The sequence below is a fragment of the Aricia agestis genome, chromosome 10 (assembly GCF_905147365.1).
Source record: "Aricia agestis chromosome 10, ilAriAges1.1, whole genome shotgun sequence".
Lineage (NCBI taxonomy): Eukaryota > Metazoa > Arthropoda > Insecta > Lepidoptera > Lycaenidae > Aricia > Aricia agestis.
Genome location: NC_056415.1, coordinates 14085190 through 14104125, shown reverse-complemented (window position 1 = coordinate 14104125; position 18936 = coordinate 14085190). Strand labels below are relative to the sequence as shown.

The window sequence follows — 18936 nt, the reverse complement described above, 5'->3', positions numbered from 1 at the left end:
TTAGCTGTAACGAGAAGTTACGAAACGCGACATAATAGCTGTGTCCACACTGTTCCTTTTTCTGTTCGTCAAGGGCATGCGTTATATCGCAGTCAACAGCGAATGTGAGGCATGCCCGCGACGCATGCCCTCTGACCGTATCCAAAACTTTCGCTTTGTTATTAAAAATGACAGTTGGCGTTGCGTTCGTTGACGCATTCAATTATTGAATGCGCCAAAACGAAAGTTGAATTAAAGAAGATGACGAAAACTGAAGACGAGAGCGCATAGTGTGGACATAGCTATTGTGTAAGATTGGATAGAGAGATATCGGTGATGAAATGTGCTCCTATATGACTTCTAACATAATATTTGACCATGTAAAAATTCAGAGGCTATTTCATTTTGAATCTTCAGATTTTTCAGACTCCAGCCCCCGGTTATTTGAAAATCGCTTGGTTTTTAATCCATTGCCAAAACATGGCATGGTCAAACAAAATAATTATAGAATATTTGCCTTTAGGCCCACATACGCTATGTCGAGTTACTCGATGATAAAATGTCATCTAATATATAAAAATAAGTCGGGTTTTCCTTCCTGACGCTATAACTCCAGAACGCACGAACCGATTTCTAAGTCGGGTTTTCCTTTCTGACGCTATAACTCCAGAACGCACGAACCGATTTCCACGGTTTTGCATTCGTTGGAAAGGCCTCGGGCTTTGGAGGTCTATAGAAAAAAAAACAGAAAAAACTTCAAGAGAAAAGGAAAACAGCGAAAATAATTTTATGGCAAAACAACGTTTGCCGGGACAGCTAGTCTTTTATAAATACGAAAAACAAGAGAAATAAAAAATGTGCTAAAAAACTTTTACCGAAGCTGAATGCAAGTCGGCATAATTGTGGAAAACCCAACAGTTTCTGGAAACACGGGTATTCGTGAGCGTCGTGGTCACTTTAAAATGAGTGTTACGATCAGCGACGGTGACGAGTGACCACCGACAGTAACGAGACAGGTGACAGCGCCTCGAGTCGTGACTGCAGTGAAGGGGTTACTTGCGATGTTGATGAGGGTCAGTAGTCAGCATACATACAACATTCAACAAACCATTCATTCGACATCCGGTGACTCATTTTTTATGAGGTTTCCCTCCAAACCAGGGGTTCCCAAACTTATTTTGTCTACTGCCCACTTTGAGAACAAATTATGTTTTAGCGCCCCCCATTGTTTCAATTTGAAATGCATCCAGATGAAATGAAATTAGAAACTACCCCCAAGCCTCTACACAACGCCCCATTTTTTTCTGGGTTTCACATCGCCCCCCTTTAGACCTTCAGCGCCCACAAGGGGCTTTATCGCTCATTTGGGAAAGGCTGACTCCAAACGAATGAATATTCCTATAATATTCCGAAAAACTTCACTATTGAAGTCCACACTCACCTGTGTTATTACTTATTAATATTCGAATAGAAACCTAATTTCTAAAATGAGATTTTTTAAGCAAAATGTGTTGGACTATTTAAACTTCCAACAATATATTATAGCGTACTAATAAATGACAAAAATGTTTGAACGCTTAAGCAATGCATTACAGAATTTAAAGAAAACTTAACTATGTAGTTACAGAAGTAGAGCTTAAAAATACGTTGACAACAAAAATATTTATGAAATTTCTTATATGATTACTTTGTCTAAGCCTCCAGGGTAAATGATTTCTAATTTAAATGTTGTCGCTGTGTGTAGGACTGGATGTGGGCGCAGTTTCGAGTCCCACTCGGGTACAAGAGCCCTCCTACCAGGTCTGACTCGTCCTACGGTCCGTCATTTCCGGGAGGCTTGATAGAGTTACAATGGGTGCATGTAAATTACAAAGTCACACTCACGACATAAGCACAGAATAGATAATAGTACAAGTAACATACGATTTACATGTTGCTTAAAAACAATTGTGTTTCAATAGGACTATTAATTGTTGGTATGGTCACACCAGACGCTCTGATTGGTAAAAATTTAAAAATCAGCATTTTGACGCATATTAAAAAACTTTTTTTTGTTTCATAGGATCCGGACTAGATCGCAGCTGTATTAAAATTGGATTAAAAACCGAATCGGGGCATAGTAGTCCGGTAATAATGTAGGTCCAGTCTGGCACCGCGATATCTGATCCGCTGTGCACGGCTCGCCCCAGATCCACACGCAAATAGACGCGCGCATTGTTTACGATTCTGGCGACCGATTCTCGTGTCTGCGATCTTCGTTAGATTCTGAGACTGCATGAAGATGACTAGCTTTTTATTTCTCGAGTCGTAAGCACTAATGGTCTGATTACACCTACACAGTAGATACTTAGAGGGGCGAGACAGTGCTCTCGGCCAAGCACTTGGTATGTTTTGTATGGATGTGCTCGGCCGAAAGCACTGTCTCTTCACTCTACTCGATAGGTGTTATCTTGGCACAAGTAAGACCATTTTGAAAAGTATTTAATATTTATTAATAAATCATCGCTTCAGAATTAAAATACTATCAATTTTTATAAGAAGCTTACACCAGTGGGATAGTTAGTCGATCCGAGATTCGTGCGATGAGAATCGGGCTGCGAGTTAGATGTTAGACTCTGGACTGTGGTCGAACTTTCTAGAGAGTTTACCCATTGAATCCAGCATCGTGTCGGTCGTAAAGCAAAGCGCGGGCGACAAATTTGACTCTATCGTCTAACTCTAGAGTCTAGACTCTAGATTTTCGTTTGTGAACGTTGTCATACACACAGAAATCAGTTTTTTTTCCATTTGATATCTTTCGCTGTCTCCACACAATAATATACCGTATGGAAAAATTATAACAATACGGCAAATTACGATACTACAACATGACTCCAAAATATTTCCCTAATTCCCGTCTAAGAGGCGTTTTCAATTTTTCAAACTTTTTGTTTTCAGGTGACGCACAAGACGTCGAACAAGGTGATGGTGCTGAAGATGAACCAGCAGCGCGCCAACCGCCCCAACATGCTGCGGGAGGTGCAGCTCATGAACAAGCTCAAACATCCCAACATCCTAGGGTGAGTGCTAATACTTACTGGAGAGTGGAGGAGGAGAGGAGAATATTGTGCTTCGTTTGCCCCTATGTGCTGTTTAGTTACTTTGCTAAGCTACGTTAGATTGATGGTAGATGACAGTCCTGCCACGGCGACTAACGGCCGTTCCCAATATTTGATCTATCTCTGGTTTTGCCCTACTAGAGATAGGAATAGCTCACAATTGACATAAAATATATGTCTCTAATGTCTAATGTGAGCTATTCCTATCTCTAGTAGGGCCAAACCAGAGATAGATCAAATATTGGGAACCGCCGTAAGTGTTGTTACAGACGAACGGCACGAGTCGACGACGGCAACCGTCGATTGCCGTCAGCAAGTGCCGTTCGCCTGTGAAGCCCTACATTGACATTTGACTTAATCTGACCAAATTGCTTAGGTCCGCTATTTGTCTATGATGCTGAGCGACGCGTTCCGGTGCGTATTTAGCACTGCTCTTATGTAAACATATCCAGCATTTATTGGCTTAAGTAAAGACCGTAGCATGAACTGAATAAGGTAGATTGTAAAACTCGTGTTCCTTGTGTCTCCCAAAAATTCAACATTCTCGTAGATTTTAGCCCTTACAAAATTTCTTAAATATTCAGAACTTTAGAAAACCGGAGATTCAATTTAACCGAGAGAGCTCATGTGACAAACCCAATTAACGGTTTCTTTGTCCTGAATCCTGATAGAGAAAGGGTTATGAATTTAACTCGAACCTCTATTTTCATCGCCTTTTATTCTTACTAGTGACTTTGATTTCGAACAAAACGTATCCACTGTTCATCCTATTGTTTCGTTTGATCTAATCCTATTGAATGATTTTATGTTTAAGAGACTTATTTTCCCATAACGTTCTTATTCATATATGAACTTACAGTAATTCACTTACATGAGAAAACATACAATTATCACGGTCTGCATGTACATTGTACAATGTACATGCTTGCAGATATTAAACTTAGTTCAAAATATGATATAGCACATAGTATGATGATTGACGAATGATGATGCTATGTTAACTGTTCAATCGCAAACCGCAGGTGTATTTCGGTCTTCTTCCCACGGTTCAACCTAGCTTCGGAGACTGCTCGCGAAGTAGGCCGATGCTAGCCAATATGAGCAGTCTGGATTCTCTTACTATAAGTCTGTATCAGATCATCAGTAAGCGATTATACTGCTTCCAAATTGAATGCCACGCATTAATACCATAATGCCACGCATAAATCGCGCATTCCTTACCATAATCATCTCTCCACGTTAACCGGCCGATCCTATTCATAGGAAATTCGGTATGGTGACAGGTATATAGGATAGGATAGGAAGGACGGGAAAGATAAAACGGAATTTAGCTATAGGTTAAAACTTAAAAGGTAAGTATCTACCTGAACCTCGACCATACAATGTGGGGTCGGTATACGGTGTGCAAAAAACTGATCAAATATTTACACAGTGATGCGATCGGTACCGTAACTGTCAGGGTGTGCCAACTGCCATGTTGGGGCCATGTGGGGCCGTGTGGCGGGTATCCTCGTCCGCGTCAGTGATCGAACCGCTAGTCGACCTTCGGAATATACGCCGAAAATGTATGCCACGCGTAGATTAATAAAAACCGATGAAGGGTTCCGCAGCAGCAATAAGGTTTATTTTTATGAAATTAAGAGGTTTTTGATTTATTTTCAGATTTCAGTTGATTTAATGAAAGTTTCATTAAGGTATACTATTTATGACGTATAAAAAAACTACTGGCTAGATCTCGTTCGAACCAATTTTCGTTGGTAGTTTTTGTAGTACCTAATATACATCATATATTTTTTTTAGTTTTATCATGCCCCTACTTTAGAAGTTAGAGGGGGGGGACACACATTTTACCACTTGGAAGAGTGTATCTCGCAAACTATTTAGGTTAGAAAAAATGACATTAGAAACCTCAATATGATTTTCGAAGACCTATCCATAAATACCCCACACGCATAGGTTAAATGATTTTTTTTTTTTGTTTCAGTTGCATCTATGGGGAACCTTAAAATTTTCAATAATATTTCCATTTTTGTATCAAAATCTTAAAGCGGTTCACAGACTACATCTACTTACCAAGTTTCAAGCTTTTATAGTTTCGGAGAAAAGTGGCTGTAACATACAGACGGACAGATAGACAGACATGACGAATCTATAAGGGTTCCGTTTTTTGCCATTTGGCTACGGAACCCTAAAAACTCTGAAAGTGCACACGTACGTAAACTAAGCAGGTATAACTACGCCACGCATAGATTGGTATTAGTTGGACCAAAATTATACACAAGCATAATATATTTTGCCACAATAAAACTATCCGTGTCCTTTTCCCGAAACCCAATCTATCTCCATACTTTATTTCGTCTTAATCGGATCGGCGGTTTCAGCATAAGGACATAACAGACACATTTTGCACGTGGCATGTATAAAGTTATCGCGATAAAAAAGTTGGTATTTTATCATCTACATTACATAAATGATAAATAACAGTATTAAGAAATTTAAAAAAACCCCCGCCAAACAACTTTAAAAAGTAATGAAATAATATATTTTACTGACTTTAAGTTTAAATAATTCCTAAGTGTAAAGTGATATTTTAGTCCATAATTGTGTAGGTGAATATCAAAACCCGGCAAGTCACACCCATACTCGAAACTGAACTCTTGTCGATTTTATTGGCTTTTTGTGAGAAAAATGGAACAACGCAGTATATACAAATTAGTGTGGTGAATCCTGAAAGAGCAAAGAAGATGTCTGTGTCAAAAGTTAAAAAGAAAAATGCCGAGAATAAAGTTAAAAAAAACATATTTCTCTCATTTGCCAAGTTTCGCTTATGGTGGACATACCAGGATTTGATATTTGCCTACACAATTGTTGTCACGGTGTGTCGGGGGACCGCCAACAGTATATTTTGCATTTTGTATCGCCATATTCACTGATTGTCTCGATTCGGTTCGCTGTGAAGTGTGAACTGACCCTTAAACTATAATGTTATATGAAATCAAACATAGTCTACATTAGCGGTCCCCCGACACACCTTGACAACAATTATGGACTAAAATATCACTTTACACTTAGGAATTATTTAAACTTAAAGTCAGTAAAATATATTATTTCATTACTTTTTAAAGTTGTTTGGCGGGGGTTTTTTTAAATTTCTTAATTTCATTTTATTTCATGCTTTTTAAACTTGTGTTCGTTATATTTAATAGTGCAGAATAATTCCTATCAACAGGATCATATTGTATCCCAATGAATACCATTTAGGAATGTCAATATGAGTCCAAACATGAAACCTCCACTTTGGGTTCATATGGAGCTCGGCTCCTATAGAATCCAGGTGATGCTGCAGCAGCAGCATGCAAAAATTTACTGTTTATCTACGTCTTACTAGTTGTCGCAATTAAAATGAGCCCAAACACGATACCATTGCTCTAAGTTGGTGAGGAGTTGGGTATCCTATTGATTACCAGGTGATGCTGCAGCACCAGGTCAACTTTCCATTAATGTGTAAATATTCATAAATGTCACGAACTAGAATGCAAACAAAATATAAAGCCCACCGAACGACTACAAGTTGCTAATCGGCCCTTCACGAACCAGATGTACCGCGATTTTCCAGCACGGAGCTGGCTGATGATGATGAACTATAGCTAAGAACACTTTCGATTAAGTCAGCTTTCAAACAAAAAAAACTAGATCAAAATCGGTCCACCCGTTTGGATGCTACGATGCCACAGACAGACAGACAGACACGTCAAACTTCTCTTTTTTGTCGGGGGTTAATAAAATGAGTAATATCCAAATGACTAAAACGACGTGACTTGACTCCTAATGTTTTTCTGAAATAAAGTGACATTTTAAGTGTTTTTGAAGAACGAATCCCTGAAAATTGTTCAATCAGTCTCGAACTCTATAGACTTACGTAGAGCTATACTAATGGTTAGGACTTAACGTTCGCTTTGAAGTAACCATTAACGAAATCTAATTATTTTGAAAGCCCTTCAGAGCTAGAAGCGGTGTGCCTAGACCGCTAAGTTAGGGCTTTAATGCTTCCCTTCTCCCCCTAAAAGTAACCACTGGTTTGAAGTGGAAAATGCATTTTCGTCAAAACGTATGCACTTAGGTCTTAACTCTTAGGGCTTAGGTGATCTACAATCGTTAAACATTGTTCATGTAAGCTTGTGGGTAGGTTGTTAGTACAGATAGCAAATGCAATGAATTTCCATCCTACCTACCTTCCATTCAACCTAGGGTCAAAGAGTAGGGTCAAGTCACACAAACGCTGAACGATGCGATGAAATTCAATTAAAACAGATTTCAATTAATTTTTATCTAATAAATTGTAAAATGGTGTCTTAAATGCTACCATTTTAAAGGACACGTACTATATTAACCGCACGACAGTTAATATTTTATAGTATCTATACGAGGGGACAGTCACAAACATATTATAGTAAAAATATAGTAAGTAAATTTCATTCGCTCAGTCAGAAAGAATATTATGTGCGTATCGTTTACATATTATTAAAATGTTTTTTTAATTCAATGTTATTTCCAAAAAAATGTACAAGAAAGCAGTTTTGCAGACTGTACCTTCTGAAGGGTCGGATAGCATTATTCTATTTAGCAGACCTTTGTGTATAAGTTGTAACAAAAGGGAAAGGGCTCGGCTTGAAAGATTTTACAGTTTCAGACACACTCCACCTGATGGCCCTTCGAACAAAAGTATCGTTTGGTTTATGCCAAGTTTCTGAGGATTTTTTGGCATGAGTTTATATTTTCCATAGCATTGTTGATTAATGATTGATTTACCGACGTTCGGCAATCAAAAATTCTAGTTAATGGATGAACTCTTAGTGCTAAACTATTGATTTCCAAAACCAAGGGAATAGGTATCTATTGGGAGATAAATGTTTAATGTTTATGCTGTACAGACCGACAGAAACACAAAATGTGCAAATAGTATACTATGTATATTGGATAGTGAAATACGTCCTGAGTTCTGACTCCTGCCTACCTAGCATACGCCAACGAGATATCTCACTCTCGAGATAATTAAATTTTGACATTATGAGACGAGTAGTTACTCATCTCATAATGTCAAAATCTCGACATTATCTCGACCAAACTCTATAAAAATGTGTAATTTCGATGATAGATCTGCGCGAGAAAAAATGTTTGTCATGCTACGGTGAATAGAGATGAAGAGACAAACCATCAAACATCGAGAAAACATGTAGAGTGAGATATCTCGTTGGATTATGCTAGGTAGGCTGGGTTAAGTCAAATTTCGACAGAGCAGTTATCAACAATGTTCTCAGAATAGGCGGGTCCACACCAAGCGAGCCGCCGCGGCCGAGGCCCGCCTCGCGCAGCATGCGCCGTACGCTCGCTTGGACGTGTGGACGTTGTTCGCCCGAGGCGGGCGCATGCTCAGTGCTCACGCTCGGGCGAGCGCGCGCGCGGCCGAGCCGAGCGGTGTCGGTTTTTTGAAAGCTCAAAGGTGCCTCGGTCGTTTGCCTCGCGCAGTGTGGACGTCACATGTTTTATTTTGTGCCGCGGTCAAAAATTAACGATCAGGGTCGACAACTAATAAGTTTATAGGCTGCAAATGTATGGCTTTGGGATGCCAAGGATCCCAATCACTCTAACAGAAGGATGAGGGAAGATTCTTGGAGAAAAATCAGCCCCAAAATGAATATTCCTGTTAAGGATAAAAAAATGGAGTCTTTGTAGGATCATACAGATGAGATTCTCCTATTTTTGATAGTTGTGTATAGTAAAATAGAAGCATAAGCTGCCGTGGCAGCCTGCCACGGCTGTGCGTACGTGCGGTGCCATCGTGTCTTTGTGACCATGACTCAGGCTGTTCGAGCGAGGCAGCCTTGCTGTGTACGCCCGTCCGCCTCGTCCTCGGTGAGCATGCCTCGCCCGTTTGCCGCGCGCGGCGGGCCTCGCCCGAGGCGGCTAGCTTGATGTGGACCCGCCTATTGAGATTTGGTTGGGTTTTTCGGAATTTGTCTTTTAAGTGTTATGTCTAGCTTCACTGTTGAAAGTGATAAGAAACTGCATGATGACTTTCAAATACATTTATTCTACAATATTATACAGTGGTACACTTTCGGGCAGAGATTCCTCTTACAATTGTTCTTCCGTCAAAATTCGCATCATACTGCGCTCTTGGGGTATTTATACACAATTTTTACCCGTCAACCCCCACTCCAAGTGAAGCGAACGTAGCCTTGGGATTGCACGTTGTCAGTGTGGCCAGATTTAAATATTAAAACTACCATCTAATTTAGTCAAAAATAGTTAAGTTACAATAATTTAGTATTCTAAAAACAATAAACTAAGTACTGAATTACGTAAATCATAACAAAAGTATCGAAGTACCCGAGACTTCAAAGACTTATTGTTTTCTCCGGCGTGCAGGTTCCATTGCATAAGCTCCTTACGAAGCGAATCTAATTCATGACTTGTATACTCTTGATTTTATAATTAATGATGCTGCGACCTTTGCATCAATGTCTGTTTGAACTCGATTATTCGGACGACCCGAATAATCGAGTTGTATAATCGTTATTGCGAACAATCGTTTCCGTGTCGGTTGCGACTTGCGAGATAACAATGCATCTTCTTGTATCAAACAGCGGTGCAGTAATGAGCTGAAGTTACGTAAAAGGAAGTTACTTTTGTTGTTTTTATTGAATGCGAATTACTGTATAACTAGATAATAACTAGACAGTAGACAATCAGAGATTGCATTATCAAATAGTCAAATGACAAATAGACAATATAGACCTGGATCCCAGAAGGATGACAAGGAAGACATAACTTACTCTCTGATGGATGAAACCATAGGTTATTAGTAGTGCCTCGTGTACTTAGAATACCTGCGAATTTGTGTAGCTCTAACGGCCGTTCCCAACAGTTGATCTATCTCTGGTTTTGCCCTACTAGAGATAGGAATAGCTCATAATTGACATAAAATATATTTCTCTAATGTCTAATGTGAGCTATTCCTATCTCTAGTAGGGCAAAACCAGAGATAGATCAAATATTGGGAACGGCCGTAAGTGTGACACCTGGTCAGGTACCAGGAACCAAAGTGGACTAAAAATGAGTCTTACTTTACTTATTTTCAAATGGCTAATATTTATATATAATTTGTAGATTATTGTTCTGGACTAGTATCATGTAGTGTAAGACACTTTTCAATGACCAAAACTATTGTAAGACGTTTTAAAAGTAACTTTGTTGCTATTTTTTTTTCAAAGTCATTATTTTTATTTTATAAATTAATATAACACCTTAGAAAACAATACGATATTGCAAGAATTTATTTTCTACTAGCTGTTGCCCGTGACTTTTCCGTGTCAGCATACTGCATAGTATAAGTACAAAGATGGACAATTTTCCCCTGTTTCCTTACCCAAAGGGTAAAAACGGGACCCGATAACAAAGATATTTCAGCCTGTCTGTCTGTCTGTCTGTCTATATCCAGACTGTACCTCCCCTTTCTAACGTGTAGTGAATATTATTAAAGTATGGATACAATTGAGTATTTTTTGGTCATATACCTAGTCAAGTGCCTACCTGTTAGACCCAGATCCCAGAGCGGTAAGACAACTTACTATCATATCATATTATAATATGTTCTTTCCCAGGAAAGGACATAATTATAATATCACGATACTTTTATCCCGGAAAATATATCCGGAAAAAACGGATAGGTATACTTTAACCCCAGGGCTCAAAGTATATCTGTACCAAATTACTTAATTAATTATCCAATTGAACTTATGCTTAATTTATAAGATTTTTTGACGGAATTTAAGGTCTTCAACAGCATTTTTAGTCATTAAACTTCTATCAAGAAACCTCAGAAACTAGAGATTAGTCGTTTAAATACGATGGTTTAAAAATATACTACTAAGGTATATAGTAGTCTATGTTAATTATATGTATACACGTTATTTTTGAGACTATAAACTTTTTGTATTATCATTTATCAATTATCATACAGCATAATATTATTTTATCTTGTATCATGTCGTACGTCATACATAAATAACGAACGAGATTACCGACACGTTACCGACCTTCGCAACAGAATAACGAATATTATTATCTTTTCAACATATCGATAATTTGGCCGGTTCAATCGTCGGCGCCGTGGCTTAGTTGGTTAAAGCGCCTGTCTAGTAAACAGGAGATCACGAGTTCGAATCTCGTCGGGGCCTACTGGTTGTTTCTTTTTTTTCACGACTTCCAAAGAAGGAGGTTCTAAGTTTCTATAGTGAAGCTACAAGTAATGTTTTTGGAAGTCGTTTTTTGAATATGTAATGTATGTTTATGTATTTTATAAAATACATGTATTTTATAAAATATAAAATACAGAATGGATGCCATGCCATTTGGTAAATTTGGCATTCCTTATATTATGATTTGATTTTAATATTAACGTCTACCATTCATTTTATATCAATCATTAGATCTGTGGACTGTGTTACTTAATAGCTTATCAGGTTTTGAATTTTGATATATATTAAATTATTATGATTTTTTTGGATTAGCTGTTGTTTTTATCTTGTCAGTTTGCTTACAGCTTTAAACAAGTTAACTTTAATTTAGTTTACAAAAAGAATTTACTATTAAATTACAATATATATTACGAACATAAACAATATATTTATTCATCCATCATTTTTTTCTAATGAAGTTGTTTACAAGTATTACAACCCCGTCCGCGCTTTCTCCCATTTCGCGTGACACTCTCGCGTTAATTCTACCGGCCCTACACGCGATCTCGCGTATCCCTGGCTGCTGACATCGCGACGTCGCGTGACATACAGATCTGCGTATCTTGTGTAACACCGTAACACGTAGATGTACAGGAAATGATTGTTAACTGTGGATTTGATGACCGTTGATGATTTGATAGGTTTTAGCGATTTGTAGTTTTTTGACTCCGCTATACGAGCGTACATAACTGTTTAAGATGCAAACGGCTTGTATAGATAGATTTACATCAAATCAGTTTTTATAAATTACTTCAGGACTTAGGATAGGATTTTTCAATCGTTATATTATAAACATTATAATTTCTACTTAAGATAATATTTTGACACTTACACAGAGTATTAAACAAAACAAAGTGATAATCATAATACTTTAGGTTTAGGGGTTGTATATGTCCCTTATTTTACTGTACTTACTTAAAACTAGCAGCGATGAAAGAGTGGAGGTGGAGGACTTAACATCGTCAGTTTTGTTTCCATATTTAAAATCCTCTTCACCGACATGTGAATCTGGTCCTTTCAGGATCATCTTCTAAGATAATTTGACCAATACTGAATATGTGAACCCCGTTCCAGGTTTATGGGTGTGTGCGTGCACGAGGGCCAGCTGCACGCGCTCACGGAGTACATGTCGGGCGGGTCGCTGGAGCAGCTGCTGCTGTCGCCGGCGCCGCTGCCGCAGCCGCTGCGGGTGTCGCTCGCCGCCGACATGGCCGAGGGCATGAAGTACCTGCACGCGCTGGGCGTGTTCCACAGGGACCTCACCGCCAAGGTGAGTGGTAACACGAGGGCCGGCTAATTAAATAGACCAAACATGTGACAATGACTTTGTATTTAACTTTCATTTAACTGGCTGTTTCCCGCGACTCCGTCCGCGTGGACTTCAGTTTTAGGGCGCGGTTGTTCCCGTTTCCGTGCGAATGCCGGGATAAAATGTAGCCTGCATTACTGCAATGTTTCCTCAAAATCTATCTAATAAACAAAATTGGTGTCTCGTAAAACCTTTGACAACTTTACTTTACGTCACAACTTACATACATTTTCTTAATGTTTCAGAATGTATTATTAAAGAAGAACGGCGAGGACGACTACACGGCCGTCGTCGCGGACTTCGGGTTAGCCGCCAAAATACCCAACCAAGAGTAAGTAACATTTTTCTACATGGAGAAATGCATTTGATGACAATAGACAATAGCTTTGTCCACACTGTGCCTTTTTTGCTTTTTTGTTTATCAAGGGCATACGTTATATCTTATAGCGCAGTCAACATCGCACGTGAGGCATGCCCGCGACGCTATGACACTTTTCTTTCCAACGCGGGTGGATTTTGACGCATTCAATTATTGAATATGCCAAACGACAGTTGAATAAAAAGATTATGACGAAAATTGAAGATGAAATTGCATAGTGTGTACATAGCTAATGGATTCTCAGAGAGTTTCATTCATATGCAGATGGCGGACCTTCGTAGTTTGGTCGCGTTATGTCAAACCCAGCGGAAAGATAACGATTCACGGCTAACATTGCATTGACATAACCCGACCTAATGACGTATGAATCAATTTCTTCGATGGTATTAAGTTCAAATTTTTTTCTAGATCAAAGTACCGTAAAAAGTCACGCTGAATGAAGATAGGCACATGATTAAAAATCTAATCGTACAAAAAAATAAATATTTAGACTATTTTACAGTTGTGTTGTGTTTCGTAACAGGCGACTTGCCTTGGGCTGTCGATAGAAACGATCGAAAATAATCGATTAACGACTATTTACATCAAATTGAAAACATTAAACGGTTAATGAAATGGTGCAATTACCTGATTGGAAGTGCGCACGCGAGCTCGCGTGTACCGGGTCGGGTGTCATGTGTTGCGTAGGTCCCGCCACTAAACGGTGTAGTAGGGGTGTACTGTGTAGTCTGTAGTGTTTGCTAGTCCCCTGGAATTCCGAATACGGAAAACGAATTCGGAAATTGAATACAGAAACGTGTGTATACGGCCAGTGTCAGTCTTTTGTTGACATAACACGTCGTGTCAATGTTTCTGCCGCCTGGGCTGCACATAACCCGACTTTTGATCATCAAATTCCAGCACCGGTTACCGGCTGCCGAGCGTGGGGTCGCCGTGGTGGATGTCGCCGGAGTGTCTCCGCGGCAAGTTCTACGACCACCGCTCCGACATCTTCTCCTACGGCATCATCCTGTGCCAGCTCATCGCCAGGGTGAGTAGATGCCGGCTGAAGGATCTTCTAGACTCTAGAGACCATCTAAAGACTATTAGCCAAGATCGGTATTGAGTAAGAGAATTGGAGCGGATTATTATTATTAATGCTCGTCTCGTATTAGGGTCAACTTAGGCCTTAGGGGAAACGCACCCTTAGTCTTAGTACTCTATTACCAGTGTGTATGAACGTTTTGTGTATGTGTGCAGGTGGACGCGGACCCGGACGTGCTGCCGCGCACCGACAACTTCGGCCTCAACTACATGGCGTTCGTGGAGCTGTGCGGCGCCGACACCGTGCCCGACCTGCTGCGCCTCGCCTTCCACTGCTGCATCGTGAGTACCACACCAGTTGTTCGCCGGCTCCTGCGTCGATCGTCCGACTCACTAGTAACGTGCCCGACATCTTTCCAGTACGACCCCGCGGCGCGGCCGCTGTTCCCCGAGATCGTGAGCAAGCTGGGCGAGGTGCGCGCCGGCCTCGATGACGCCGTCGCCACCCCCAACACCTCCCTCGACGGCGAGGAGGCGGACTCCTCCGGGCCGCGCTCCTGCCCCGGCGCGCTCGCCTGGCGCCGCCCCGCGCCCCCTCACCGCCGCTCCCTGTCCGAGCTCGAGTGGGCCGAGCGCGCCGGCGCCCCGCCCCCGCACCGCTCCGCCTGCGCGCTCGCCCCGCCCCCCGGCCCCGCGCCGCCCCGCCTCCAGCGCCTGCTGCGCCTCGCGCACATCATGCTGCTGCGCGACAGCAGCGCCGCGCCCCGCCCCGCGCGCCGCGCGCTCCACACCTTCCGCGGCGTGCACAAGATCCTCGAGGGCGAGCCGGCGCGGCGCGACGACGACGAGCCGCGGGCCGCCTCGCTGCCACCCTCCCCACCGCCTGCGCGCCGCGACGAGCGCCGCCGCGGCTCCTGCGAGTCCGGTGTGTTCAGCGTCGCCGCCGAGGAGCTCGCGCCCGCCGCGGCCGCCTGCCCCTGCGCGCTGCTCGGCTGCCACCGCTGCTGGTGGTGGCGGCGTGAGCGCCCGCGGCCGCGGCTCTGCGCCGACTGCCTGGCCGCGTACGAGGGCGCGCTGCGGCGGGGCGGCGCCGAGGGCGAGGACGAGGGCGGCGTGCTGTGCGGCGCGGAGGAGGGCGCCGGCCACGTGCTGCGCGCGTGCTGCTGCGGCGGCGCGCGCTGCGGCAGCGTGTACACGGACAGCAGCGAAGACGTCGCGTCGCTGGGCTCCGACAGCCTGTTCGACGACCGCGCGCCGCGCGCCCGCTCCGCGCAGATCGCGCGCATCGTCGAGTACTTCGAGCGGCAGGGCGGCGAGCTGAGCGCCGGCGAGCTGGCGGGCCAGCTGCTGGCGCTGGGCGGGGCCGGCGCGGGGGGCGGCGGGGGAGGCGGAGGGCGGCGCCTGCTGGTGTGCGAGGGGGCGGTCAAGTCGAAGCTACCGCTGTTCGACAAGAAGTCGTAGCGGCGGGGCGAGCCCGAGCGCCGCTGCTCCATGTACCGGTGAGGGCGCGCGGGCCGGCCCGGGGAAGCCACCCCCGAACCGTGATGTCCGAGACTGTGCGTGCGTGAGTGCGTGAGTGCGTAGTGGGACGAGTGCGGTAGTCGCACCTCGAGTGACACACGTCACGTCACCCGCCTACATGAACGACGGACGCGGACTCTAAACTACCCCGCATGTGATCGGAATGTATAGGACTGTAATTTTATTGTTATTTATGTCGACATTGGGGTCGAATATGCGCGAGCTTATACGCCCCGCATGTCGCACCGAGTTTTAAGTTTAATCAAACTTCATTGAAATTTTGTAGTAAAATTTCAACGGAAATAGCCTTCACAAGGAACAATAATATATTTTGTGGCGTCGAGTCGAGTCGCCTGGACTGTGGACTTGTACTTTAGAGGTACGCGCATATTATGACGAACCGCAGTGTAGAGAATATGAGGCCCGACATAACATGTGCGCACCTTAACACTTAGATTTTGTGTAAATAACGGTTAGGTATAGGTTAAAGTTTTTTTTTTAATATTTATAATTTATATACAGTATTAGAACCCACTTGCCAGTTAATAGGTTTGTAAATATCAGGGCTCGGAACCGGTTTGAAAATACCGGTTTATTTCGGTTAAAAACCGGTAAATATATCGTTCTTTTATTTACCGTTTAAACAAGCGAACGGTTTTTACGTAACCAAAATGATTTAGGTTACCGGTTACTAACACACAAACGATTTTGAAAACCCAAATTAACCGGTTAATTCTTCGATCGCGCTTCTTGGAAATCTATTTTTATCACCTATCGCGGCCCGCTTGGGACGCTTGGGAGTTGATAAGATAATTTCGCAATTATTTTCACCTATCTTTTTTTAATTTTAGAATGTTATTTTTATTTTAATGTTTAAAAAGAAATGTTAGATTTGACATAGAGAGATCTAAGGGCCGGGACACAAAAACACGATACGACGACGTATCGTGTTTTTGTGTCCCGGCCCTGAGGGCCAACGCTAAAACACGGGCGGATACGGGCGGGCTCCCGTTGGAAATTTGACTTAAAGTTAATTTTTCAACAAATTGGACAAATGTTAACTAAAGAAATTTTCTCGAACTTCCGTCCTCATTGTACATTAAAAAAAATGTTTAAATAATTTTCGTAAATAATAATTTTTCAGTTCGTGGAGCCCTTTTTTACACATGTACAGATCACGCCATAAAAGTTTTTAAAAAATCAATACTTTGTTTAAATAATAATTTTATAACTTATACAAAAAATAGAAATCCAAGTAATATTGTCAAAGAAAAAATTGTTTCATTTATCATCATATAAGTAATTGTTTTATATTAATGAAAGATATATAAAATATTGTATTAACTAAAAAAAAATCCGATATTTGTTTACAAAAAATTATAAACAAATGGACTATTTCGATGCTTTTAAAAATTTCTTTTTCTTAACTTTATGCCCTAGAAAATATTATGATTTTTAGAATTAACTTTTTTTCTTAAAAACAATACTTATTTAATTGTTTATAATCGTTTTTTTTTATATTTCTATTGTTTAACCCTTAATAAGGCGCATCAAAAAACTCACACAAGTAGTCTCTACTGACCCCAAATTAAAAATGAAAATTAAGTTGAAGAAATGAATAAAACAAAGTATTAATTATGCGAATTGTTAGAATGCTTTATGATAATTAATCTCAATAAGCTATAACCTTTATTTGCCTTCACACAACTAAAAAAACTATCAACTACTGCTCTGTCTCGAAATCTCTTAAATATCACTATGGTTGTGATCGAGATAAAAAAATCAATTAAGTATTCAATAAAAAAATACTTCTCACGAAACCGAAGTCACCAATGTTTTTCTATAAATTTTGAGGAGCTCCTTCGATTACTTATGGATCCTTCATCAGATCACCACTTTTGTGAATATAATACCAAATTGAGATGATACCCTATATACCAAAAGAAAAATTTTGAAAATTCGTTAACAAACGGTGGAGTAATCGTTGAACATAAAAAAACGAACATAATACCTCCCCATTTTGAAAGTCGGTTAAAATTGTAGCCTATGTGTTATTCTGATGTATAAGCTATATTATTGTAAAGTTTCATTAAAATCTGTTCAGTAGTTTTTGCGTGAAATAGTAACAAACATCCATACATCCAAACAAACTTTCGCCTTTATAATATTAGTAGGAAGTAGGATGTTTAAGGGCTCCACGAAGTGAAAAATTTTTACGAAAATTATTTAAACATTTTTTTATGTACAATGAGGACGGAAGTTCAAAAAAAAATTCGTTAGTTAAGATATTTTGTCTAATTTGTTGAAAAATTAACCTTAAGTTAAATTTCCAACGGGAGCAAGTTCTTTAAAGTGTTCGTAATACACCATGAGTTTTTAAAATTTTTAAATTAATATTTACAATATTTCGCGGTCCAAAATTCGACCTTTCGCGTCGCCTGTTGCCTGCCGCTGACTTAGACTATAAAATAAATACACTTTTTAAGTCGAGTAAAATAAAAAATAAACACTACATTTTTTAACTGATAGTTGTTAAATACCTAATAGAAAACTAATTATTAACCTATTAAAATCTGTATAATCATTTTGTAAAAATCAAAATTGTCTGAAACGAGATGGTTGCCGATAACAGGCATAAATCATAATATTCATCCTACAGCACTACATAGTAATTTCAATGTCCATTACTATTACTGAATTCTGATGAATATAATTTGCACATTAACATATACTTTCCGTTATTAAAACAACGCTAAAACCCCCAAACTTGTATCTATAAGGAATCAGTTCCGTCAGCACCTTCTCAACCATGGTATACCTTGATGCAAAATCTTACTTTTCGCTTGCGCACGGGGTGGCAACGTCGCGCGCGGCAAATTACCGGTTAATTTTCAATACCAAAACCGAAATTAAAGAAAAACCGGTATTCTGCGTTAACCGGTTTTTACCGGTAAAGTGCATCCTTAAACCAAAATCGATTTCGGTTTGGGGTCAATGACCGAAACCGGTTTTGTTCTGCAACCGGTTTCTGAGCCCTGGTAAATATACAGTAAGTTTTGTTTGTCATAATAAATATTGTAATATATTTCGTTTGAGCGTTGATGTATTGACATATTAACATTTCTCGATTGCACCGTTCTACTTTATATGATACATCAGTGGATAGATTGTTTATTATAAATTTTATTTACCTCCATAACTTTCAACTTGTTTGCTGTTGGATTTTCGTCCTTGACGCGTCTAGTCCTTTTAAACGCGTATAATGCGTGAGGTTTTATACTACTGCACAAATGACTAAATTATAATTACTTATTAAATAAACAAAAT

The 18936-nt window shown here is 40.7% G+C and overlaps 1 protein-coding gene and 1 non-coding gene across 2 annotated transcripts in view; both read left to right on the top strand.

Moving 5' to 3' along the window:
* Nucleotides 1–16371, top strand: part of LOC121730964 (dual specificity testis-specific protein kinase 1) — a 128584-nt gene extending 112213 nt beyond the window's left edge. Inside the window, exons 3-9 of the mRNA XM_042120217.1 lie at nucleotides 2917–3038; nucleotides 12452–12647; nucleotides 12932–13017; nucleotides 13966–14095; nucleotides 14305–14430; nucleotides 14509–15167; nucleotides 15291–16371. Coding sequence (XP_041976151.1) covers nucleotides 2917–3038; nucleotides 12452–12647; nucleotides 12932–13017; nucleotides 13966–14095; nucleotides 14305–14430; nucleotides 14509–15167; nucleotides 15291–15549 — 1578 coding nt within the window. The 3' untranslated portion in view covers nucleotides 15550–16371. The remainder of the gene's footprint in view (nucleotides 1–2916; nucleotides 3039–12451; nucleotides 12648–12931; nucleotides 13018–13965; nucleotides 14096–14304; nucleotides 14431–14508; nucleotides 15168–15290) is intronic.
* On the top strand, nucleotides 11244–11317 carry Trnat-agu. Its single transcript has one exon. It is a non-coding gene; the product is annotated as a tRNA-Thr (tRNA).
* Nucleotides 16372–18936: the final 2565 nt, after the last annotated feature.